This window comes from Canis lupus, chromosome 11 (assembly GCF_048164855.1).
Source record: "Canis lupus baileyi chromosome 11, mCanLup2.hap1, whole genome shotgun sequence".
Lineage (NCBI taxonomy): Eukaryota > Metazoa > Chordata > Mammalia > Carnivora > Canidae > Canis > Canis lupus.
The window spans coordinates 57,606,565-57,632,273 of NC_132848.1; the positions used below are offsets into that span (position 1 = coordinate 57,606,565).

The 25,709-nt window shown below is 38.2% G+C and overlaps 2 protein-coding genes across 9 annotated transcripts in view; one reads left to right on the plus strand and one right to left on the minus strand.

Moving 5' to 3' along the window:
• Window positions 1-25,709, minus strand: part of ASB3 (ankyrin repeat and SOCS box containing 3) — a 111,147-nt gene that overhangs the window by 70,004 nt on the left and 15,434 nt on the right. For 4 of the 7 annotated variants that reach the window (XM_072768347.1, XM_072768345.1, XM_072768346.1 and 1 more), the window contains exons 2-3: window positions 12,083-12,291; window positions 3,470-3,631 (exon numbers count right to left, since the gene is read on the minus strand). In XM_072768347.1, coding sequence (XP_072624448.1) covers window positions 3,470-3,631; window positions 12,083-12,278 — 358 coding nt within the window. In that variant the 5' untranslated portion in view covers window positions 12,279-12,291. Of the gene's footprint in view, window positions 1-3,469; window positions 3,632-12,082; window positions 12,292-12,721; window positions 12,973-15,358; window positions 15,633-15,848; window positions 16,024-25,709 lie in introns of those variants that run through there. The other 3 variants (XM_072768341.1, XM_072768343.1, XM_072768342.1) reach the window with 3 other exon arrangements.
• CHAC2 (ChaC glutathione specific gamma-glutamylcyclotransferase 2) lies at window positions 16,116-25,161 on the plus strand. 2 transcript variants are annotated; one of them, XM_072768353.1, is made up of 3 exons: window positions 16,124-16,672; window positions 22,398-22,433; window positions 24,093-25,161. In XM_072768353.1, exons 1-3 carry the CDS (start codon window positions 16,538-16,540, stop codon window positions 24,474-24,476), a joined length of 555 nt encoding a protein of 184 aa, XP_072624454.1. In that variant the 5' UTR covers window positions 16,124-16,537; the 3' UTR covers window positions 24,477-25,161. The 2 variants fall into 2 exon arrangements, with proteins under 2 accessions (XP_072624455.1, XP_072624454.1); XM_072768354.1 differs by lacking the exon at window positions 22,398-22,433 and having other exon boundaries at window positions 16,116-16,672.

The window sequence follows — 25,709 nt, forward strand, 5'->3', positions numbered from 1 at the left end:
AGCTACAGAGCTAATATTTTTTGTTTTTTCTACATTGGGGAATACAGTGCACAGTATTTATCAAACACAGGTTGATCAGGAACCCTTTTCTCAACGAACATCTATTAATTCTATTAATAGCTCATCAAATCAAAAAATGCTCTTCTAGCCAATATGCAGCTAATGGCAGGGTCAAGACTCAAATATAGCTCTTCTGATCCTAAATACAGTGTTTTTATATATCTTCTTCACCTATAAAAGCATAAATAATAATAGTACATATCTCATAGAATCATAATGGAAATTAAAGTAGCTAATTCAGGTATAAAACACCTGACAGGCAGGTTCGTATACACTGTGCTCAGTAAATGTTGTAGTTACTATTAATACAGTTACCATGCACGTCTTCCTCTATTATCTCAAGGTGACTTATATTGCCTTCTTTTAATATCTTGAATACTTTATTTCCATCTCTTTTATAAGACTTAAGTAATTCTGTTCACTCTTCTACATGGTAGATTTCTTAAAGACCACAACTCAAATAGAGACTGCACATGGCTAGGCCACAATGAAAGCTTACTATGTGTTTGTGTACACAATATCCAAAGTGGGTTAAATGTGCGTGTGAAAAAAAAAAAAACTTATATAAAAAAGAAATCTCCCCTCTAGGAAACACAAACCATACTATAGCAAAGCTTCCATGAAACATCTTCATAATTACACATTTTATATATTCAAAATACTTTTATAAATTAACATCATCAGTACTGGTGACTGCACATGGCAGACCCAGTAATGGGTCATATTCTTCCCAATAAGATGTACTAAGATACCATTTCATTTCTTTGATATTCCTGCCAAAAATGCATAACCATAACTTTATCAAGAAAAAAACATCAGACAAGCCCAAGCCGAAAAACATTCTACAAGATAAATGACCTGAACTTTTCAAAATTGTTAAAATTTTAAACATGTTAAAATCGTAAGAGATAAGGAGTAAAAATGTGTTCCTAATTACAGGAGGCTAAAGAGACATACAGCTAAATTTAACAAGTGATCTTGGACTGGATCCTGAACTAACAAATTATGTTGTTGTTTTTATAAAGAACATTGGTGGAACAACTGGCAAAACTGAGTAAGAACTGTAGATTAAATAACTAACCTATATCAATGTTAACTTTCTGATTTTCATCATCATCAGATGGCAGTTATATAAGACAATTTCACTGTTTTTAGGAAGCACATACTGCAGTATTTATAGGTAAAGAAGCATTAGGTCTACAATTTAATCTCAAAGGGTTCAGAAAAAAAAATCTATGGATAAATACAGAGAAAGAAAAAAAAATCACAAACTGAACACAGCAAAAGAACAAGATTTGGGTCAAAAGTATATGAATCCTTTGTACTGTGAAAACATTTTCAAAAGTCTGAAATTATTTCAAAACAAAATATCTAAACACAAAAGTAATTGGTGAGAAAAAGGAAAGATGGCAAATAATCACATGAAGAGATGTTCTAGATCATTACCAGCAAGTAAAAGTGCAAATTAAAAGCACAAGGAGATGCCACTAAAAGCAAAAAAGAATTTTCAATTCTGTTGGTGAGCATTTGGGGCAAATGAAGCTATCAAACATTACTGGAGGGAGGGAATACAAGCTGTATAGTCACTTTGTAAGAAACTTCTGAATGGTTTTCCAGAGTTAAACATACACTTACCACATTACCCAACAATCCTAGGTATTAATCCAAGAAAAATTAAAACTTACATTCAAACAAAACCTGCATGCAAATATTTGCATCAATTTATTCATAATCACCAAATACTGAAAACAACTCAAATGTCTATCAACTGTTAAATGGATAAACTGCGATACGTTTATATAAAGGAATCCTCGGGATTCCTGGGTGGCACAGCGGTTTAGCGCCTGCCTTTGGCCCGGGGCGTGATCCTGAAGACCCGGGATCGAATCCCACGTCGGGCTCCCGGTGCATGGAGCCTGCTTCTCCCTCTGCCTATGTCTCTGCCTCTCTCTCTCTCTCTGTGTGACTATCATAAATAAAAATTTTAAACAAATAAAAATAAAAAAAAAATAAAGGAATCCTACTTAGCAATAAAAAGGAATGAATTATTAATAATGCAACAACATGTATGAATTCCTAAAGCATTATGCTAAGTGAAAGAAATCAGTCTCAAAAGTTACACGTTGTATTATTCCATATATGTTTATGATATTCTGCAAAAAAGCAAAAAAAAAGCGGGGGGGAGGAAAATAGATCAGTGGTTGTTAAGGGTAAAGTTGGTGGAGGGGTTAATTAAAAATAGGCAGCATTGGGACGCCTGGGTCGCTCAGCAGTAGAGCATCTACCCAGGGCCTGATCCTGGAGTCCCACATCGGGCTCCCTGCATGGAGCCTACTTCTCTCTCTGCCTATGTCTCTGCCTCTCTCTTTCTATGTCTCTCATGAATGAATAAATAAAATCTTTAACAACAACGCCAATAAAAATAGGCACCATGAAATAAAAATAGGCAGTATGATGGAATTTGGGAGGGGGAGGCTGATAGGGCTGTCCTTTGTCTTGACTATTACTGTCATTACACAATTTTATGCATACATCAAAACTCATTGAGCTATATATTAAAAAGAATGAATTTTACTATTTATAAATTTAAGGTATACATTATGCTGAAGAGAAATAAAGTACTTTCACAGGCACCTCATTTTATTCTCAGTCCAATAAACACTGTGTAGGTACTATCACTGTGTAGGTACTATTACTCTCATTTCACATGTGAGGAAACCAAAGCATATAGCAAATTACAGATCGTAGGACCAAAAGTGTAGTCCAGATACACTGATCCTATACAAATGTTTTAGTCTCTTAATTTTCTCATGTTCCACTAAGCTTTATGGGCCACACTGTCCCTAAAGACAAACAGGTTCAAAGAAAGGAAAAACAGGATCGGAGGGAGGGAAGAAAAAAAGACAGGTAGTAGGAGTGTGTCTGTTAGAATTTGTCCTTTGTCCTTAAGGAATTAAAAATAGTCTATAGCTGAAGAAGTCTAAATAGTGATCTATAGAGGCAACAAATTAATTGGCATTAAAGGATTAACTGGTGATTTCTTCCATAAAAACCTCAATTTCTTAGCACAAAGAAAAAGCAAACAAAACATTCACAGGTAACCTTGTACTATTGCTACAATTTAAGCTATGCAAAGTCTTCAGAATAATATTGAGAACAACAATGACAATTCAGAATGGATTTTACAACTTTAAATGTTTAAAGGTATCCCAGATGCTATCACTCAAGGGTGGAAAACAATAGGGAAACCTTTAAAGACACCTTTTTGGTTTTAGAATCCAAGAAGTGGCAGTATGTTTGCCATAGAACATACTGTACGTAGAGCAGCTGGAGAGGAAATTGTTTAGTTTCCTTAAGAAAAAAATTAAAAATAAAAAACTGCATCTGTACTACAAACAGCATACTTTACCTAAAAACAGTGGTGTGGTTTCCTCTAAAGTAGTTGCATTAGGATCTGCCCCAGCTTCTAAAAGAATCTGTACAATCTTCCAATGTCCTTGACTTGCAGCAAGATGTAATGCACAGAAGCCCTCAAAAGTCTTTGTCTTAATGTAATTTTCAGATGAATCTACTGTAAAAACAAAAAACAAAAACGAAATGTCAACTGGAAAATACCACTGCTATTTCTTGTGCTTAAAAAGGAAAGATTCCAAGAATTTGAAGAAATATTAAAAATATGATTTTAAATGGGAGGTCTGAGTTTAAAACTCAGACTAGAAAATCAAGAAACAGTTCTATAGGTGTCACAGTGTGAAAAGCTCTCTGGTATTCTTAACGCACAAATTCTGCCCACAAACTCATTTTCTATTCCCTAATTTCCAGTGGGTAGGGGGGAAAGGGAGTGGCAGGATTTGAAAGGTAACCCAAAAGCAAGATCTGAAGAGGATACAGCACCAAAATTGTGCTTAAGCAAACTATTAATAAATTTGATTTTTTTTAATTTCTAAGTTTCCATGAGAAATGGTCTCATCTCAAATGAGCATTACTTCCTTGTATTCAATTAATAATATGATGGTAGTTTAAAATACTCCTTTTCTAACCTAAGACTACAGTCTAATAGCTAATAAAGACTATGTTTCTAAAATAATAAAATGTAATAAAATGCACCCCAAAGAAATCAAAGAGTGGCATACAACTTCTAAGAATTAATTTACTTTAAGGTTTCTAGGGTTTGTTATAAAAGTCTCAAGATTCTGGTAAAATTAAAATTACGTAAATAATGTCTACCTTAAAATTTTTGTAACTCCACAGCAAAATATAATATTGAAGTCACTTTGAGGCTACAAAAAGTCACTTTGAAAAGTGATTTTCTTACTTTTGCTTCCAAAACAGTAAAAGTCTAACCCCACAATAAAAGAATGGGCTATAGGGTGGACAGTGAAGGCATTTTGAGGCTACAAAAAAATTTTAAGACTTTAAATAATGTTTTCTTGAAAAACTAGGCTTAATGTCCTTGAATAAAATAATCATCTGTTTTAAGTAATTCTTATAAATGTAACCCACTGATGAAATGGGCAAAGATATAATAATATTCAAATATCAGCTTGTAAGCATAAATACTTTTTGTAAAAAGCCTCAAACTTTACAGAAGCACAACTAAACAGCAAGATAGAGCAGTTATATTTTTAAAGCTCATATCACGGGGGCACCTGGGTGGCTTAGTAGATTGAGGATCTGCCTTTCCACTCAGGTCATGATCTCCAGGACCTCCAATAGAGCCCCTTGTTGCAGTAGCCTTCTTGCTCAGGAGGGAGTCTGCTTCTCTCTCTCTCTCTCTCTCTCTCTCCCCCTCTGCCCCTCCCCACTGCTTATTCTTTCTCTTTCTCTCTCTCTTTCTCTTTTCTCTCTCTCTCCTCTCCTGCTCTCAAATAAATAAAATCTTAAAAAAATAAAATTTTAAAAATAGAGCTCGTATCAAAAAAACAGTATTTCCCAGATTAGTCAGAAACTGACCTTTATTCAGATATCCACAAAACTATAAGGTTAAGATAAAAACTAGAAATACATAGATATATATAGATACACAGACAGCTCCAAATGGGAAATCTCAATATTATAAAGATGCCCATTTTTTCCATTCTAATCAAAATGCCAAAAGAGCAGGCTGTTGTTCAGCTGCTTGCTTTTATACTTGGTTAAAGTGACTGAAGTTGATAGGGATAGGAGAGGGCAGAAAAGAATAGCAAAGAAGTTAGAAAAATAAAGTACTGAGACAAGACTAGACTTATTCTGTATACTAAACGGAGTCTTAAAGTTAGAATAAGTAAAACAATGTGGCAGTGACACAAAGGGAGAGAGGAGGGTGCCCCTGAGGGAGTGGAGCCAGCAGAAGTAAAAAGAAACAATGAAGAGATGATGACCTAGGCCAATGTAGGGTAGGACGCTAAGGAAATTTCCTTTGGAAAAAAAGGATGTTCTCATTCACTGAGAAAGAAAAAAAAAGAGATAAAGCTTAATCCTAGCCATTTAAAAGACTATTTTATAAAACAAAGAGAGGGGCACCTGGGTGGCTCAGTAGTTGAATGTCTGCCTCTGGCTCAGGTCAGGATCCTGGGGTCCTGGGATTAAATCCTGCTTCTCCCTCTGCCTATGTCCCTGCCTCTCTGTCTCTCTCCTGAATAAATGAATAAAATCTTTAAAAAATAAAAAAATAAAAATAAAAATAAAAAAAAAACAAAGAGAGAACCTTACCTAATGTATGCAATTAAAAAAAAAAAAAAAACCCACCAGGCAGAGGCAGTGGGGGAAATCTCAGGATAGAATGGGGACTGTGACAAAACCATCTAACTGGATTACAAATGGATGACACTTTAGAAGATGGTTTCATCATGACTAGAAACTGTAAGGCTAAAGACAAAAGGTGTACAAGTACACTGCAGGCTAGTCAGTAAAGTTGTTTTGCATAGGGAAAAAGATTAACAATTCTGAAACCACTATATATGTACAATAAGATCAAACAAATGAATGTATGGTTGACAGTGACGGTCTCACCTTTGGGAAGAGAGGTTACAAAGAAGTAAAGGAAAAAGGCTAGAATGAACCACATGGTACTGGATTAGAATCCAGACATCAGTTTATGAACTTGTGTTTAGCTATAATACAGATACAGATGGATACAGAAATACTTATAAGTATGTGTATATACATGGGTTAATATATTTCCTAACTCTGCTAAAGGGGCTTAAAAGTAAAGACATGCCAGGGGCCAGGAGCACACTCAGTGCCCAGATCTTGATTTTGAGTACCATTCTCCAACAAAAGGAACCAGGGCTCCTAAGAAAATAGTTGATTCTACAGTTGTCACGCAGAATATACAAAATGAGCCTGGAGCATCTTCCAGGTCCAGCAAGTAAAAAAAGGTGCTTAAAAAACAAAACGGGGTAGGGGTGGGGGGCCCTGAGTGGCTCAGTTGGTTAAGCATCTGCCTTCAGCTCAGGTCATGATCTTGAAGTCCCAGGATCGAGCCCTATGCTAGGTTGCCTGCTCAGTGGAGAATCTCCTTTTCCCTCTCCTTCTGCCCCTCCCCCTGGCTCCCTCTCTCTCTCTCTCTCTCTCAAATAAATAAAAGCTTAAAAATATAAGGTCCTGTCAAGGAAACACAAGAGCCAATCTGGAAAGGTACTCAATGACAAAAACTAGAACAAACTGAGCAACAAAATAAATAACATCATTTGGATTATAACTCAATATATAAAATTAATACATAGGAGTCCTAGAAAATATAAATGATTGAATAAATAAAGAGAGGAGATACTCTAAATACCAAAAAAAAATCCAAATAATTTATGTAGATACTCCCCACTCAAGGAAGGGAGGAAAAAAAAAAATAAAAAAAGGAAGGGAGCTTAATTCCCACCTGAGTGAGGGCCACCCTTAGCAATTTGTGTACACACCTATGTTAGGAAAGAAAAAAAAAAAACACCTGTGCAATTATCTATGAAATAAAGAAAAGGCACTTCTCACTCAGGATGAAAAATAGTGAAGTCAGTCAACTACTAAATTGAGATCTTAGGGCAGCCCTGGTGGCTCAGCGGTTTAGCGCCGCCTTCGGCCCAGGGCATGATCCTGGAGACCCGGGATCGAGTCCCGCGTCGGGCTCCCTACATGGAGCCTGCTTCTCCCTCTGCCTGTGACTCTGCCTCTCTGTCTGTCTCTCTCTGATGAATAAATAAAGTCCTTTTTAAAAAATAATAATAATAATAATAAAATAAATTGAGATCTTAAAAGATTTTACCTATCAAAAAAAATACATTTAAATAGTTAACTCTAAAACCACTGGATCAGGAAAGTAACCTGGTTTAACCAACACAGTAGATTTAGAGTTAGAAGATTTGGGCTGCAATCCTGGCTCCACCAAATCTACTTTGGATTACCCTTTGGGTAAATTACTCAAACTCTCTGAAGCATAGGTTTCTTAACAGTAAAACCAAGATAAAACAGCTGGCCTAAACCCTTAAAGGAGTTCAACAGAATTACAGCATTTTATACTGTCACAATTGTCGCAAATTTGGGAAAGTCTCCAGAACATTATTTTTTTAAGTTCTATTTATTTGAGAGAGAGAACAAGTGGGCACACATGGGGGAGGGGCAGAAAGACAGGGAGAGAGAGTCTCAAGAAGACTCAACACTGAGCACAGAATCCAACTTAGGGCTCAATCTACGACCCTAGGATCAAGACCCTAGCCGAAACCAAGAGTCTGATGCTTAACTGACTGTGCCACCCAGGTGCCCTCCAAAACATCATTTTAAGAAAGCTGTCAGGACCCAATGTAAATTGGTTTTGGAAATTCCAATAATAAACTGCCCTTCTTAACTGATACATAGGGACCAAAGGGACCTTACCTATCTTGAACTAGACTATCAACCACCACCCTCTCACTCTCTTCCTTTCCTTATAAATTCTTAGGAAAATGGCTCATAACACTATTTTTAATGCCTTAACTTCTACTTGCTTTTCACTGGAAGGCAAAGCAGTTTCTGCTTCTATTCTAATTATTGAAAATTTTTTTTAATTTTATTTATTTATTCACGAGAGAGACACACACACACAGAGAGAGAGAGAGAGGCAGAGACACAGGCAGAGGGAGAAGCAGGCCCCATGCAGGGAGCCCAACGTGGGACTCGGTCCAGGGTCTCCAGGATCACACACTGGACTGAAGGCAGCGCTAAACCACTGAGCCACCTGGGCTGCCCTAATTATTGAAATTTTAAATGTAAAGGCATTAAAGACTTCATAATGGACAAACCCATAATGGGCACTTCAGTTCCTTTATGACAACTTGCAAGTTCTTCCTTGGCTGCACTTTCAGATTTTAAAGATTTTATTTATTTAGTTGAGAGAGAGAAAACAGGTGCAAAGGCCAGGGCCAAGGGGCGGAGGGGAGAGGGGGCAGTGATGAAGGAAAAGCTGACTCCTGGATGAGCAGGGATCCCAACTGGGGGCATGATCCCAGGACCCTGGGATCATGACCTGAGCTGAAGGCAGAAGCTTAACCAACAGCCACCCAGGCGCCCCTGAAATGTTGGAATATTTCTAATCTTACAGATGAAGAAAATGAAGCACCAAGAGATTAAAAGACCTGTCCAAGACCACACTAATTTGGTGGCAGGGTCAGCAGAACCCAGGTCCATCTGAACACAACTCTTAATCCTATGTTACACTGCCTAATTACCAAATAATTTTCAGCATCTGTTATCATGCCCAGTATGACAGCATATTTTCTTAACACGAACTTAAAAAAAGTACTATGAATTAGTTCATATATTTGCCAAATAAAAATATTTGTTGGTGATATGCTACAATTAACTACAAAATTTTAAATGACCTTTAATTAGTAAGTGGTTTAATACTGAATGGCATGATTAATTCCCACTGAAGAGCACTATTGTCTTCTAAAATGAAAAGATGCAAAAAAAAAAAAAAAATAAAAAAAAAAATAAAATGAAAAGATGCTTAAAATCTCTGTACCTATTACATAAACTTCCAATACAGGAAAGAAGACAAGCAAATTTGTTATTTATATTAATACTTTAAATAGAAAGTTAAAGCAAAAAACATATACATGCATATTAAATTTTTAAGTAACCCATACCACAGTTGAATGCTCTTCTCCAACTTGAATGAGAAAACCATGTATGATTCTTGGGCTAGATTCTGGGTATAAACTGAAGAGAAGGTAAAGCAAATTCTTTCTAAATATCTAAGATGTTTCCAATCGTTTTATGTAGGACTGAGCACTTTTGTAACTTTAGTACACTAATAAAAGGCATGTTTTAAGAATCTCTGGCAGTTCACTAATACTAAGTGAAATTCAAGGAAATAGAAATTATGTAATAAAAGACACTTTTATGTATATTAGCAGAGCTCTAAAGGACAAGAGAATTATGAACTAAATAAAATACAGATATAATAAGTAGTAAGGGATGTTATACAGGTATAACAAGTAACAGAAATGTCGAACTTGCTTTGGAAACTTTTAAGATTAACCCATAATTGTGAGTTGACTGGTACAGATATAAAGATGACACTGTCACCAATAAGCAAAAGAGATCTCACTTCAGTTCTCCAGACTAAAAATTTTGTACTTCATTATCATTTTAAAATATATCCTCACGTGTAGCTGTATGCTAGCTAGACCTTTTACAAAATAGCTACCATTCCTCACTGGTCAATGTTCCTGAACTTGAATCATCCAAGTAAGTTTAAACTGTTTTTAAAAGGCAGGGGATCTGAATAAAGTATGGACTTTAGTTAATTTACAAAAGGGGAGATGGGCCAGAAGAACATATAAAACATTTTTTAAAGTGACCAATAGGCTAAGGTAGCCTTTCTGCCTCATTCTAGTCTTTTTCTAGTTAATGAATCAAATAATCAGATCTAATAGAATTTTGGACATCAGTTCCAACTATAGAGAACAACCAAACTCATGGAAGACTAAAATCAAAAATGTTACCACCTCCTAAAACAAGACATATAGCTGCTTCCTAGTCTCTGCACACCCTACTTCCTAATCCTTGTGTACACACTACATGTAAACCAGATTTCAGTTTATTTATTCCAGTTTTATAACAGTTTATTTATTATTTATTCCAATTTATTTCCTAACAGTGAACTCTAATAAAAATACAGAGAGAAAATTGTAGTTGACCATTTGTATCATCGTTGATACATATACATATACATACATAGTTATTAACTATGTGTGGCTATTTTGTTCTCCAAAAACATCAAGCCTAAAAAAGTCTAGTCATTAAAAATAAAGGTGATACTTAAAATTTCTAACAGAAAACACAGATTACTTGAATAGCCAATTCAAACACATTTAGTCAAAAGCATGCCTAAGTTTATTCTGCAGCTATAGGGAAAAAAACTGTAACATAAACAATATTGTTCTGACATGGGAAGAAATAACAGTATATTGGGAATGACCTTTTTGACTAGAAACGAATATTTAAATTAATTCCTTTATCAGTAGAGAGAGACCAGGAACTCAAAGCTATAGAACTAACTTCAAACAAAGTCTGAAAACACTAACAAAGTTTTTAAAATTTGAGGCATAAAGTCTTTTTTTTCTAGTATCTCTGAATAGTCAACTATAACGGACTCTAGTAGAACATTTGCCTAGCAGTCATAACCAACTTCCTGTATTATGATTTGGGGAATTTAGCCTTGCCATCTCTCATCCCTTAAAACAAAGCAAATAAAAATCTATGCCATAAAAACAGAAGGATTATTTCCTTTCTCTTCCATGAAGCCATGAGTTAGTTCTGATGAACTATGGCACCAGAAGTCTAAACTCTGAGTAGCTCTACCTGTGATTATAAGTACACAGGGGAAAAACAAAACAAAACAAAACAAAACAAAACAAAAAAACAAGTACACAGGGGAAGAGGAATCGGAATTCCCATGATCAATGAAAAGTGAATGGTTCACTGAGCATTACAACAGTGTTGCATTCAACCTCTGTTTAAATAAACTAAATGCTAAAAATGTTTACTTTGATTAAATGCTGGAAGGATGCCACAGTGGAAAAAAAGTGGGCTTCAGAATCAGAGAAATGGGTTCTAGTTTATTATATAATCTTTGGACAAATCCGCTTCTCTGACACTTGGTAAACTTCTCACCAATAAATGAGGATAACAATACCTCAAGAGCAATTTGGTACGTATTAAATAACGTAAATCAAGGATCTAATACAATGATTATTACAAAGCAGTGCTCAAACACCATTATCCCCTCAACCTCAGAATCTCTCATTTAGTCTCTTTTACTGAGTCCTTTTCTCAATAGTGAGCTCACAAATATACTACTGGCTCTCAGAAAGGGGGGAAAAAAAGCCCAAATTTATAGCTTTGGTTTACAGCACTGGTTGATTTCTGCAATGTAAATATTCTCACTTGACTGATCTCAGGTTATAAGCACAAAGTCAACTGAACACAGAGTTGGAAAGAGATGCACATGGCTACTCTCTGTCCCATTACCCTTTTACTCCCTCCACAACACTTTTACAATCTGAAATTATCTCGTTTAATGTTTAGGTATTGTCTGTCTCCCCCGACAGGAATATAAGCACCATACAGGCAGGGACCTAGTCTATCCTGTTCTCTACCATGACCTCAAATGGAAAAAAAAAAAAAAAAAAAAAAAGACTAATTCAAACAAAGCACTCATACCCACAATTCCAAGAACACTGTTCCTTTTGTTTGGAAAAGGAAAAAAGAATAAACATGGCCAGTAACTACCAAATGCTTAATTAAAAGAGCTCACTCAGACAATAAAAATGGGCCAGGCACAGCAAGTTACACATAAAGGACAACATTTATAGATGTCCATCTGGTACAACAAACTTATATAACTGAAGGCAAGCAATCTTACCATTCTTAATAAATGCATAAACAGTTCTTGTATGGTCAGAGAAAAGGAATACAACTACTACTGTTAATAAATCCTACATGATGATTTTTGTATGTTTTATTGATCCAGCTTGTAGGCCCAGCCTCCCATACCCTGAATTTACTTTACCTGCATGAATTAACATCCGTAAACATTCTACAGAGTTGTGATAAGCTGCTTCATGAATTGGCATCCATCCCCTGTTATCAGCAACATCAACGCTACGTCCCTTTTTGAGCAGTTTTCTTAAGACTTTAACATTGCCTTCCCTGGCAGCAAGTCCAACCGTGGAGCATGTGTCAGAGTAAGCCTCTGTAAAATCCATTCTTTTGACCAGTCTACAAAACAAGGCAGAAAGAAAACACTATAGACAGTAAAACAACACTGTACTCCTAAAGATTAGCAGATCGAAGCAGGCCTGTCTTGCATCTGTCACAGGACTGCTGAGGAAAAGCCTAAGGTGGAGAAAGCGACCTGTCATGCCACAGCCTCTGCTGGAGTCTAAACCAGAAATGTCTCTAGGGAACTGGGATTCCTTGGAATGTTATTTAAGATATCAAGAGGGCAGCCCCGGTGGCTCAGCGGTTTAGTGCTGCCTTCAGCCCAGGGCCTGATCCTGGAGACCTGGAATCGAATCCCACGTCTGGCTCCCTGCATGGAGCCTGCTTCTCCCTCTGCCTGTGTCTCTGCCTCTCTCTCATGCTCTGTGTGTCTCATGAATAAATAAATAAAATCTCAAACCAAAAAAATAAATAAATAAAAAGATACCAAGAGTTTTAAGTGTTCTATCATTCCACTTCTAGAAATGTCTGAGCAGCAATTTCCTGCAGTCTTCTGCTCCTGTTCATATTCCACCGAATTGCATTCACTGGAATTCCGTGGATGAAGGAGCTAAACACCTCCAGTTAATCCCCAAGATGTAGTCTTTTACGTACAGATGGCCATTTAACTAACAGCAATGCTCAGCCTCAAGAATTAAGTTGCAGTCCACTCCAGGGAAAAGCTAAATCCAAAAAAAGCTAGGAAAGGAATGAACAAAGGAAAAGAACAAAGATAAGTAATAACTGTAGTTTTTCTGCTGGTCCTTTACGAAAGAGGCTTACATATTCATGTTTTCTTTCCTTGATGAAAATGTCCCACTGATAGAATATTTTGAATACACTGAAACGAATAAGAGCATCATAAAAAGACAAGTCCAGCTTTCCTACACCAGCCTGGAAATTTCTTGACAGCATTAGTGCCTCTTCCTCATCATCTCCCTCCAAAGGTCATTTCATGTTCCCCCAGTACAGTTCTCAGCAGATGATTCTCACAAAGACAGCTTCTTGTTAATCATACTGTATGAGGCTAAGGTTCAGGATTCTCAGGGAAAGGGTCATCTCCCAAGGGGCAGTGCCTCTTAATAACATTCCTCTTCCAGTCTTTCTTAGTTTTTCTAATGATGTAAGGAGGTGGTTCTGGAAATGTCAACATGTCTAGTCCAATACAGGTGAAAAACTTTCTACAACCCCATTCTAAATAATCTATACAAAAAATGAAGGTTTAGGGCAGCCCGGGTGGCTCAACGGTTTAGCGCCACCTTCAGCCCAGGGCATGATCCTGGAGTCCCGGGATGGAGTCCCATGTCAGGCTCCTTGCATGGTGCCTGCTTCTCCCTCTGCCTGTGTCTGTGCCCCTCTCTCTCTCTCTCTCTCTCTCTCTGTCTCACGAATAAATAGATAAAATCTTTAAAAAACAAAATGAAGGTTTAAAAGGAGAAATTAAAAGAAAGCACAAAGCAGGGCGCCCAGGTGGCTCAGTCAGTTAAGCATCTGCCTTTGGCTCAGGTCATGATCCCAGGATCCTGGGATCAAGCCTCGCATCAGGTTCCCATCTTGGCAGGGAACCTGATTCTTCTCCCTCTGCTACTCTTGCCTGTACTTTCTCTCTCGGCCTCTCTATGTCAAATAAATGAATAAAATCTTAAAAAGAAAAAGCACACAGCATTTCTTGTAAGACATTTAAATTTATCCATTGTCACATTTAAATATAAAGCTATAACTGCGGAAGTTGATTCTATAGTCAGCCTAAAAGCTAACATTAGCTACCGTTAATCTGATTGGATCCAATGGTCCGTTACTCAAAAAGTGAAGATATTTATTACAGAATATCTAATTATGCAGTTGACAGTTATTTACTATGCACCAACAGCTGATCAGTAAGTGGCAGATATAAAAATGATATAGATTTATGGACAGCCTCACAGAAATGATAAATACATGTTATTCAAAACAGAAGGAAGAAAGTACTCCAAGACAAGTAGAGATAAAGAGCCATGGCTGGTCAAAGAAGGAAGAAACCACCTCAACTAGTGAGGGATGTGAACTGGCCCTTCAATACAGGATCTGACAATGAGAAAAAGGGCAGAGGAGCATTCCTAGGCCAAAGGAGAAACACAAGCAACACTATGTAAATGAACAAGCAAGGGTGAATAGGGACAGTGACTAAGGGGAAAATTACTTTACTTTGGAAGGAGGATTAGCTAAACAAAGAACAGGAGGAAAAGGAGCTTACAGAGGCAGCTAAAGGCCAAACTGTGGAGGATGAATGCTAGGCTACACTTTGTTGAAAGATGCTAACTTCCAGCTACAGCCATTACATCCAAGTTTCACAAAAAAGAGACCACATGTTTTATGGCAATTTACGGCATATTCACCTCACACAAGAAAAAACTGTTCCTATGTAAGAAAAACATATGCACGTGCACACACACACAAGAATACCCCTCCAAAGACCTTAAAAAACAGTAATCTAGTAAAAACAAGTATGAATCCCTTTCCAATTGTTGCTTTTCTCAGTTACAAATACTGTTAATGGATCTAGATTAACGAAAATAACCTGAAAAAAAAATATTGGAACTGGGTAATATCTTAGAGATACTTAAGAGAAGAAGAAGCCAAAAGAAACATACTATAGCAGAATCACTCTCCTCCACCCTTCATGCCAGCCAACTCGTTAACATGCATCAACTATATGCAAGATCTCCTATAAAATCCTTCCCACGTTCTTGACTAAAAATGAGTACGAGGTCAAACAACCAAATGTGATGTATAAACCTGAAATGGATCCTGGATGGTGAAAAGTATTAAAAATATCAGCCTCAAAAAAATAAATAAATAAAAATAAATGAAAATAGCCTCAAAAAGCAACTGTGAGACAATTAATGAAATCTAAATATGTAATAGATGTCATTTTGTTAATTTTCTTAGATGTGATAACGGCATTCTTGAAGTACTTGGCACTAAAAAGTAACAGCTGCTACTTACTTCTAATGTTTTAGATTAAAGGGTACAGAGATGGGGGGAAAGTAACTGGCTAAACGTCAAGGAGTGGATCAGGTGGAGAGTACAGGAACGATTACTGTACTTGCTCAATCGTTCTTTCTGTATGTCTGAAACTTTTCGGGAAGGTTCGGAGTAGGTGGAAGCCAACCATCCCGGGCAACGTGAAACTTGAACTTGGAAAATACACGAAACGACCTTTATTTTTTAAGCTAAGTTTTTTCTTTCTAACAGTTTCCTTCTGGTTTCTTAAGAGTCCGAATAATACTCTTTGTGTCTGGGGGCTTTAAAGTCGTGTTGTCGCTGAGGACGCCGACACAGACATCCACCGCGGAGAACCAGGGCCGGCCGCAGCTCCCGTTTCCGCCCCGAGCGGGCGGCGCGGGTCCGAGGGAGGGCGCCTCGCACACGGCACACGGCACACGGCACACGACGCCCGCCGCCCGCCGCCCGCCGCCCGCGACACGTCTCGAGGACGCGGACCCGCGGGGGAGGAGCCCCCAGGGGACGGCGCTTCTCCCCAGAGGAACGCGCCCACACCCCAAACTGGACACCGGGCAGGTTTGACGCATCACCTCTGACGCCGGCGCAGGAGACACCACTTGGCCTACTCTTTTCTGAACGAGCCGCTCACGACACGAAAGCGAACAGGGCCGCCCCGCGTGTGAACGTCAGGGCGAGCTGCGCGGCAGCACTTCGGCCGCGGGCCACCACCTGGGGTAAACTGCGTTACGCGAAGGCCGACGTGCGCGGGCGGGGGGCGAGCCGAGGGCGGCACCGGCGGCTCGCGCTCCCCCGCGGCCGCCCAACGGGCAGCGGCCCCGCTCGCCGGCGCCACACGTCTCCCTCCGCGCCGGGGCCGGGGCCGGGGCCGCCGCTCCTCGGACCCGCTCGAAGGAAGCGGACAGTCCGACCTGAGCCGCAAACGCCAGGAGCGGACTGTGGGCGCCGCAGGCCTCTGCACACGCGACCCCGGAGGTCACGGCGAGCTACAGGGGCTGCGGGAGAAGCCATCGCTCGGCACGCGGAAGGCCAGTCCCTCCCGGTCTCCTCAGCAAGGAAAGAAAGTGCCGCGGCCTCGGAAGCCGTCTCTCGAACTAAACGTCCCAGGGTGCTTTGCGCCCCCGAGCGGACAGTGCGGCCACTGCGCCTGCGCTCGCGCGGCCGGGTCCTCGCGGCGGGGAGGCTGCGGTCCCCGCTGGAGCCGGCGCGGCAGGGACCGGGCGAGGGTCGACCGCCACCGCAGCCGCCGAGCCAGGGAACGATGTGGGTTTTTGGTTACGGGTCCCTGATCTGGAAGGTGGACTTCCCCTATCAGGACAAGTTGGTCGGATACATCACAGGCTACAACAGGCGCTTCTGGCAGGGAAGCACCGACCACCGCGGGGTCCCCGGCAAGGTGAGGCGCCAACCAGCCCCCCGCCCTTACTGCCCCCGGAGCGCCGCCCCAGCTCCTGGCCCGGCTCTGCTGGACCTGCACCCGCGTGTCGGACGGCTGCCCAGGCGCGCTAGGAGTGAAGCTGTCCGGCCGGCCGGCTCCCTCGGCCACTTGCCCCCACCTCCCCCAAGCCAAGGGCACCCCTCCCGAAGCCCCTGGAGATGCGGGGGGTTAGCTTCTCGAGGAAGCAAGAAACGTGGGCGCAAGCACACTAGCTCCACAAGGCTGACGTGCTCGGAGGGGGCCCAGCTCTTGGCAACCTCTGCCAAAAGAAAAAAAAAAAAAAAAAAACAGGCGGGAAGATCAATCTTCGTGTCACCACGGAGTTGAAATACCAAAACAACTTGCGCATTCAACTTTTTATCATTAAGCTTGTTGGCATTTCTGCATTTGGGCAGACTTTCATTGGTTTCAGTTGAAGCGAACATGTTATTTCTGGGGTTTCTTTGTGTCGGTCCAAAGGTTTTCGTTTATGACACCTAAGGTCACAGAAGAAATAGTTTCCAAAATAAGCTCCGGTTATTAAGGAGCTCACTTTGGTCACTTACTTTGGTTGTCAGGTACTGGCAAAGTTAAATGAGTTCCTGGTTTGTTACTTAAGTAACACAGTACCCGTTACTCTGTGCAGCATTATTCTAATGTTTCTTTCTCCATGTTTCTTCTCTAAATTATGAATGAGAGATGTAAGTTCTTTGATCCATTTTTCAGTCATACAAAGACATTCATCCTAATGTAGTAGCAGCTCGCTGTTTATGCAGATTAAGCCTTGTATTGGCTGCAAAGCAACCAAATCCACAAGGAAAACTTAAGTTTTGGGTAACAATTTGGATACCTTAAATATGTTTTAGTTAATCTCCTCTAACTTTTGGAAGTGTACAAAATTTTTTGTTTATTTGTTCTCTCAAGTATTCTGAGAGTTATATGAGCTTGATTACTGTTTTTTGAAAAGAAATTAACATTGGCCCCAGAACAGAATATATAAAATGGTAGAATTTGGCTTTCAGATAGGCAGATGACTTCAAAATAGGGGAGTAACTTAGGGCAGATGCACATTTGTAAGCCACCAGAAACTTCATGGCCAAAATTTCCTCAAGAATATTATAAAACAGGCACTTGGCTGGCTCAGTCGCTAAAGCATGCTGAGTCTTGATTTCCCGGTTTAAATATGAGCCCCACATTGGGTGTAAAGAACAATGTTTAAGACTTTACAGAGTTGGGGATCCCTGGGTGGCGCAGCGGTTTGGCGCCTGCCTTTGGCCTAGGGCGCGATCCTGGAGACCCAGGATCGAATCCCACGTCGGGCTCCCGGTGCATGGAGCCTGCTTCTCCCTCTGCCTATGTCTCTGCCTCTCTCTCTCTCTCTCTGACTATCATAAATAAATAAAAAAAAAAATTAAAAAAAAAAAAAAGACTTTACAGAGTTAAGGAAAATTAAACTTGTTAGTAAAACTTCTAAGTAAAGTGCCTTTTGTGTTGTCAGATACAAACACTTAAAACTTCTATTCTTAAGAGAAAATCCTTAACCCAGCCTCCAATTTTAATGACCAAATGTTAAATGATGACAAATGTGGTTTTGCTTTTTGTTTGTTTACTTTGTTTTGAGAGAGAGGGAGCATCTGCACACAAACATTGGTGGGACAAACATTGAGGGTACAGGGGAACAGAGGGAGAGGGAGAGAGAGAATCTTATGCAGGCTCCATGTCCAGCACCAAGCCCAATTAGGGGCTAAATGCTCACCATCGTGAGATCATGAGCTGAAATCAAGAGTCCTATGCCTAACCAACTGAGCCACCCAGGAGCCCCACAAATATGGCTTCAATAGCACATTTTACTACTCTAGTTTCAGTCAAAACGTACGATGCATTTATTATATAGCACATTGAGATATGTACACTGTCAGAAGAGAATGATTAAGTTGTCAGGCCAATGCAGCAGCTCATGATTCTTTAAAAGTAGAAAGGAGCTATAAAAGCCAGTATCTTCTCACTTAAATTTACTAAAATACAGGGCAGGTAAGTTGGGGGACAGGAAGACTGCAATGTCTAGAAGTTTTTAAAGGATCATAGCAAATTAAAAAGGAAGTCTGTGTACCAAATATTTTCTAAGTATACTGTTCTATTTTAAAAAACCCTGGAAAGAACATTATTATTTTACTTAACATTTATTATAACAGATCACCAGCTTTACTGTGATCTGTCTTAACTGTCTATCAAACAAAAATCCAAAAGGCTACATAGATATCCAGCCAATTAGAAGAATGACATGGATGTTTTATAGGACTATGTATGTCTTTTACAGCAACATATGCTCCTAGTAAGTTAGTCACCATATGAATTGTGATATTATTTTTAAAATGTTAGGCTCATCTCCACACCCTGCAATGTGACATTTGTGGGAAAAATACCAAACCTACTTGCTTTATTCAATTATGCTTTCTTTTTAGCTTCATTAAACTTTAATTTCTTCCTAAGTTTTATTAAGCATCTCATTTATATATAACAAAACTGGCAACATCTCACTAAATTAAGGATTTATTTAAATGTGAACACTTATTTACAGCACAGAGAATATATTTCAATTTCAAAAAGGAAACATTTTAACATAAGAGATAATCATGAACATTTACTAAATCTCTGTTCTAGATCTAGATCAGAAAAATTATTCTATTCAATGAAAGCACCTATAATGATTCATATTTCATGATATCCTCCAATCCTATTCAGCTTGAAAGACCCCTTCTTTAGTTTCATTCTCCAAAGAAGCTTTCATATGATTTATAAATGTACACTGTTTTTCAATAACATATATTTATTTTAGGGACAAAAAGTTTAAGTTTTAGAAAATATTTCCAAGGGGCACGGGGGTAGCTCAGTCGGTTGAGCATCCGACTCTTGATTTCAGCTCAGGTTATAACCTCAGGATTGTGAGATCAAGCGCTACAGCAGGCTCTGCATGCAGTGGGGAATTTGCTTGAGATTATCTCCCTCTTCTTCTGCCCCTCCCTCTACTTATACATTCTCTCTCTCTAAAATAAATTAATATTTTAAAAATATATATTTCCAAGTAAATTTATCACTAGTGCCAAAAGTCCATGTCTTTATCATCTATAAACAGTCACAGAGAGTCCATTTATTTACCCTTAAAATGATTCCTTATGTACTCTGTTCAATCTGTTTCCTGCCACCACCTATAAAGTCCAGGACTTTTCTACCACTCCCCTCTTTCAACAGTTCTTACTGAGCACTTAAATATGTAAGTAGGAGACACCTATGCAAACAGCAATACCTGACAAGTGCCACAAGGGAAGTGAATAAAAGAAAAAATGAGAGTTTAGGAGAAGGAGGTGCTGCAAAGTTGCCTGGGGAGTACACCAAGCCTTTATGAATAGAATGGCAGGAGGATATCCCAGAGATGGAAAAGGAAGGGCAATCCACACTGAGTACTGGCATATCCAAAGACATGAATGTATGTACAAGTTAGAAATAAATCAGTACAGCTTGAGGCGAAAAACGGTAAGAAATGAGGTTTGTGTTAAGTCATGCTGGGGAATTTTTATTTTATCTTGTAGAATATTACAACCCTGAAAAATTCAAAGTACAGGAGTGAGTGGCCCAATTTTTGCATAGTCATTCCAGGGCCAAGTAGAGAACTAGAAGTAAACAAAACAAGAGGTGAGCAGTGACGTCTCTAAGAAAGCAACTGAAGGCTACAGAGGAACCAGATACAGAAGAATCAAAAGACAGGGATCCCTGGATGGCTCAGTTTAGTGCCTGCCTTTGGCCCAGGGTGTGATCCTAGAGTCCCAGGATTGAGTCCCGCATCAGGTTCCCTGCATGGAGCCTACTTCTCCCTCTGCCTCTCTCGCGCTCTCTTTCATGAATAAATAAAATCTTTTAAAAAAAAAATAAAAAAGAAGAATCAAAAAACAGCAACCAAGAATTGATGACTGGGCTGGATATAAGGGAGACAAGGAAAAAAGGAGTGCAGAACTTGTCACCTGGACCACTAAAATTTTACTCAAGGGTCTACCTCCTTCCCACTCTAACTTGCATACTATACACTTTACCACTCGGATCTTCCCCACACACTTCTTTTATCACACCAGTCATCTGCTCCTCAAGTGTTACAGTAGCTCCTAATTTCCTATTTCTCCCAAATTTCATTGGCTTATTTTCCTTTGTCCCATAATTTCACATCCATTCTTTGGCTCTTCAAATCTGACCATCTTGTTTCTCCAGTTATCTTTCTGAATCATCTCTGCATTTGGGGACATCTAGTAAAGTCAGACACTTAGCCTGTGTAGTCTTGCCTCTGGGTCCACACTTGTGAATTATGCCTTTTGCCAGAATTTTGTCTTCCTTTCTGACCACCCAAGACTCTAATTCTTACTGTGCTCATACCATTCATCTTGGCCCTAAGTGTTCTCTATTTCACATGTTAAGTTCATATTCCAAAATTATAAGCTTTTAAAGCAAGAATCAAGGTTTTATCTTCTCTACAATATAGGTATTTAATAAATAGCTTCTAATTCACTTTGAAGTTCAAAGTAATATGGTAGGGACACCTGGGAGGCTCAGTGGTCGAGCATCTGCCTTTGGCTCAGGGTTGTGGTCCCAGAGTGCCGGGATCGAGTCCCACATCAGGCTCCCCTCAAGGAGCCTGCTTATCCCTTTGCCTATGTCTCTGCCTCTCTGTGTCTCTAACGAATAAATAAATAAAATCTTAAAAAAAAAAGTAATATGGTAATACCAACAGTATGACCCACATCAATATATGTATCCTCACTGTGGCATTTTCTTAAGTACAAAACAAGTCAAATCTAAAGGCCCAACAACACAAGAATGCTTAAATTAGCTCAGTGATGATACAATATTATGTAACTTCTAAAATGTATAAGACTAACAAGAAAATATAATTAAATAAGAAGCATAATCCAAAATCCCATGTTTTCCATGATTACAAATTGTCTATACAAATAGACAAAGACTAGAGGAAATAGCAGTAAACACAAAATATCTGCATGATTTATGCTATGTGCCAGACAATAGGCAAACAAATGTTAAACCAAAAATGTTACAATGCTTATAATTCAGCATTCTCATTAATGATGCTAACATGTCAATAGATACATACCCTTTGGCACTAAGTAGGAAGTGTACTTTAAAAAAAAAAAAAAAGGCAGACAGCTCCAGACCTACAGGATCAAAAACTCTGGGACGGTGGCCAAGCAATGTGTTCATCAACCCTCCAGGTAATTTTGATCTACACTAAAAGTTTGAAAACCACCTATTACAGGAAAGCACTCTGGAAGAGCATATTTTGTTCCCTAATAAAACTATAGCAATCTGACCAGGACTTGTATTTATAACTGTGTCTTCCTTTGCCTTTCATTTTAGGTAAGCCTTAGTCACATGTGTGTTTTTTAATATATCAATTTTAAGTGAACATAATATAGCTAATATATACAAATTGAAGGGATCCTTTTAGAAAGGATAGGTGTATTTTCTTAGTTAATTCACTTGAAGATTTATCAGAAAAAATAAGTGCTAAAATAGTGTTCAGTATGAACAAATGAAATTGAAATATTCCATGTCAACAATAAATTGCTAATGTTCGGTTAGTTGATAAACTGATTCAGAAAAATATATATATACTTTTTTTTTTTTTTTACTTTTTTTAAAACAGCCTGGAAGAGTTGTGACTCTTGTTGAAGATCCTGGGGTATGGTATAATTATTCTTTTCTGTATAGTCTTTAATCATATAAAATGTTGAAATGTTTCTGTTTTAATAATCAATGAAATTTTATCAACAGTCATCAGAGACAGTTTGAACACCAGATCTAGAATTCTTCTTTGTATTTGTTGTGTTTCTTTTCAATTGTTGGGAAAAGTTGGAATGCACACTGCAAGGCAGACAATAACCAAATGGCATGCAGTCACATTTTTCTTTTTTTTTTTTTCATTTTTCTTTTCTTACTGAGTTTATTGACTAAGAATTAATGGAGCCAGCCTTCAGACAACCAGACTGTCACTAAGAATCAAATGGAACCCTTAAAACTCTCCTCATATTGCTGGGGGTTTACTATTCTTAGCAGAAATCCCAGTCAGGAATTATTACTTTATTGCCTAATTTTATTACTAGCACAACAGGATTTTAAAGAGGTTTGGAGCACTAGAAAATGTAATTACCTGATAGTCCTTTGTTTCTTAAATACTTTCAATCATTTCATTGACATGTGATACAAACTTTGATATTTTGAAGTTAAAGATTTAACTTTGGAAACAACTGTGATATATAAAAATCAAGCAGCAATCAATAGCAGATGAATAATGGTGAAATAGTGAGATGAAGTGCTTTCATAATTTGCATTAGGAAAAGAATATATAAAAATGGCTTCAGGGTGTCTGGCTAGCCCCCTCGGTACAGCATTCGACTCTTCATCCCAGGATCCTGAGTTCAAGCCCCATGTTAGGAATGGAGCCTACTTTAAAAAAAAAAAAAAAAAAAAAAAAAAGGCTTCAAACTGATAACTGTAACTCTTAAAGTTAATATACTGCTGTTTCTATAGAATGTTAAATTCACTCAGGAAGATACTTAAGCAACCTAAAATTTAATTTTTAAACTTAAAGGTTGTGAATTAACTAGAATATCTACACTACAAACTGTAAGTCCTGCTTATATCATAATTTATTAACACAAAAAAAAACTTTGCAGCCAAAATATATTGTTTTTACTGACACTTTATGAACAAGGAAATCAGCATTTAAAATAATTCTTCATTCTGAATAATTTCCTTGCATACTAGGGTACTTGTCATTGTTTAAGTTTTCAAAATTATGTATTTTAGCCAGTGGAACTGAAATAAAAAATATCAGGTGTTCATTTGGTCATTAAAAATAGAGTTAAAAGGTTTTAAATCCATAAACATTTCACTAATAGTAGAGGGCAGTAGTTTCCAAACTGCTTCATGGAGTACTGTAGCCACTCTGAAGCCTACCTGAGGGGCTAAGTGGATTAAAGTGCTGGGTGCTGGCTGAGAGGGCTTTGATACCCCAACTTGCTTCAGCTAGAGCTGAGCATCACCTAGTTTTTTATGTATCAAGTGTGCCTTTGTTTGCAGAAAGGGTTCTGTGTTTTAAAAGCTTGGCAAGAAAGTCATCAACTACTTAAGGCCATAGCAAGTTAATTTTATTTGTTCATTTTTTCACTGAAGGAACTTTCAAATATCCTTTGTAAATTACTCCATCCAGAATACAAATGACAACCTGTTTTGTTGAGTTTGTACTTCTGGGTGCACAAGATATTTTCTTAGAGAAGTACATATCTTCACCTATTTTAGCCTTGTAAATACTAAATAATATATTTTCATTTTTCAACAGGGTTGTGTATGGGGTGTTGCTTATAGACTGCCAGTAGGAAAGGAAGAAGAAGTAAAAGCATACCTTGACATCAGAGAGAAAGGAGGCTACAGAACCACAACAGTCCTTTTTTATCCAAAAGATCCCACAACAAAACCATTCAGTGTGTTGCTATATATTGGAACATGTGATAATCCTAATTACCTTGGTCCTGCACCTCTTGAAGACATTGCTGAACAAATTTTTAATGCAGCTGGTCCAAGTGGAAGAAATACAGAATATCTTTTTGAACTTGCAAATTCTATGAGGAATCTTGTGCCAGAAGATGCAGATGAGCATCTTTTCTCTTTGGAAAAATTAGTAAAGGAACGTTTAGAAGGAAAACAGAACCTCAATTGCTTATAAAGACCTAATCACTGCCTTTTTCAAACAAGCAGAGCTTTTAGTCTTCAGAGAATAGCTTCATGCACACTGGCAATATGATTTGGAAAGACGTTTACTTGAATGTCTTATTTATTTTTAATGTTGTAGTCAAGATATGATCAAAATGTGCAGTTTAATTGCAAGTATCCTGAAACATGTAAATATTTAAAATACTGGGATACAGTTAAAGAAAAAAATCCAAGTTTTAATAATATAATGGTTTCCTAACTATATGATATTGAACACTTGCTCATGAGAAGTGAGTTCTTTAGAAAAATGCAATGAAGGACTCAGTTCAGAGCTTGTTTTTATCAGAGTAAATATAATTCTGTTGTCTCATATCACAGTAGTATTTTGAAGTTGTAGAGAATTAAGCCAAAGTCCAGCAAATATAATAAGGTAATACCTTCAATCTATTTCCTGTACAATAATTCTGTAACCATGGTTTAAAATATACAAGCTTAAAATAATGTGTAATTAGAAATATGTGGTAATATAGACAAGATTTCAGCCTCGATTGTGAACTTCCTTGTTCAGGTAGTAAATAAGACTCTTTCCAATTTAAGTCCAAAAGACTGGCATCTTTAATATAAATATGTCCTTACAATTATAATGTACTGTACCTCTCCTTTTTTAAATAAATGCATTTTACTACATGGAAAAAAAACTCATTTGGCTAAAAAAAGCAGAAATTACATTATAAAATCATATTCACTAACAATATAGTATGTCATTCATTCACTTTGTATTAATCTTATACTGAAAATTACAAAAAGAGAGATGGCCTTTCTGATATTACAAATTAACAGAAACACATATAATGAAAGTTTGGTATTTGAAATGACTTTTAGAATTGTAGTTTTTTTTAAAGTGGCATTACCTGATCATTTGCTACACAACTTTTTTTCTTCTTATATCTTATCACCAATATAAAGGTATCCACTTAAGAGTGTTGATGATGCTACTCAAATAGGAAATATACATGTGCATTAACTCATGTAGAATTGACCTTGATTCATTTTTTTAAAGATTTTATTTATTTATTTATTCATAGAGACACAGATAGAGAGAGAGAGAGAGAGAGAGAGAGAGAGGCAGAGACAAGGCAGAGGGACAGGCAGAAGGAGAAGCAGGCTCCACGCAGGGAGCCCGACGTGGGACTCAATTCAGAGTCTCCAGGATCACACCCTGGGCTGCAGGCGGCACCAAACCGCT

Excerpts from the sequence above, each read along its gene's own strand:
- CHAC2 (XM_072768353.1), top strand. The coding sequence starts at position 16,538 with ATGTGGGTTTTTGGTTACGGGTCCCTGATCTGGAAGGTGGACTTCCCC. Across the intron at positions 16,673-22,397 it reads ACCGCGGGGTCCCCGGCAAG|CCTGGAAGAGTTGTGACTCT; the intron begins GTGAGGCGCCAA and ends TTTTTAAAACAG. Across the intron at positions 22,434-24,092 it reads CTCTTGTTGAAGATCCTGGG|GGTTGTGTATGGGGTGTTGC; the intron begins GTATGGTATAAT and ends ATTTTTCAACAG.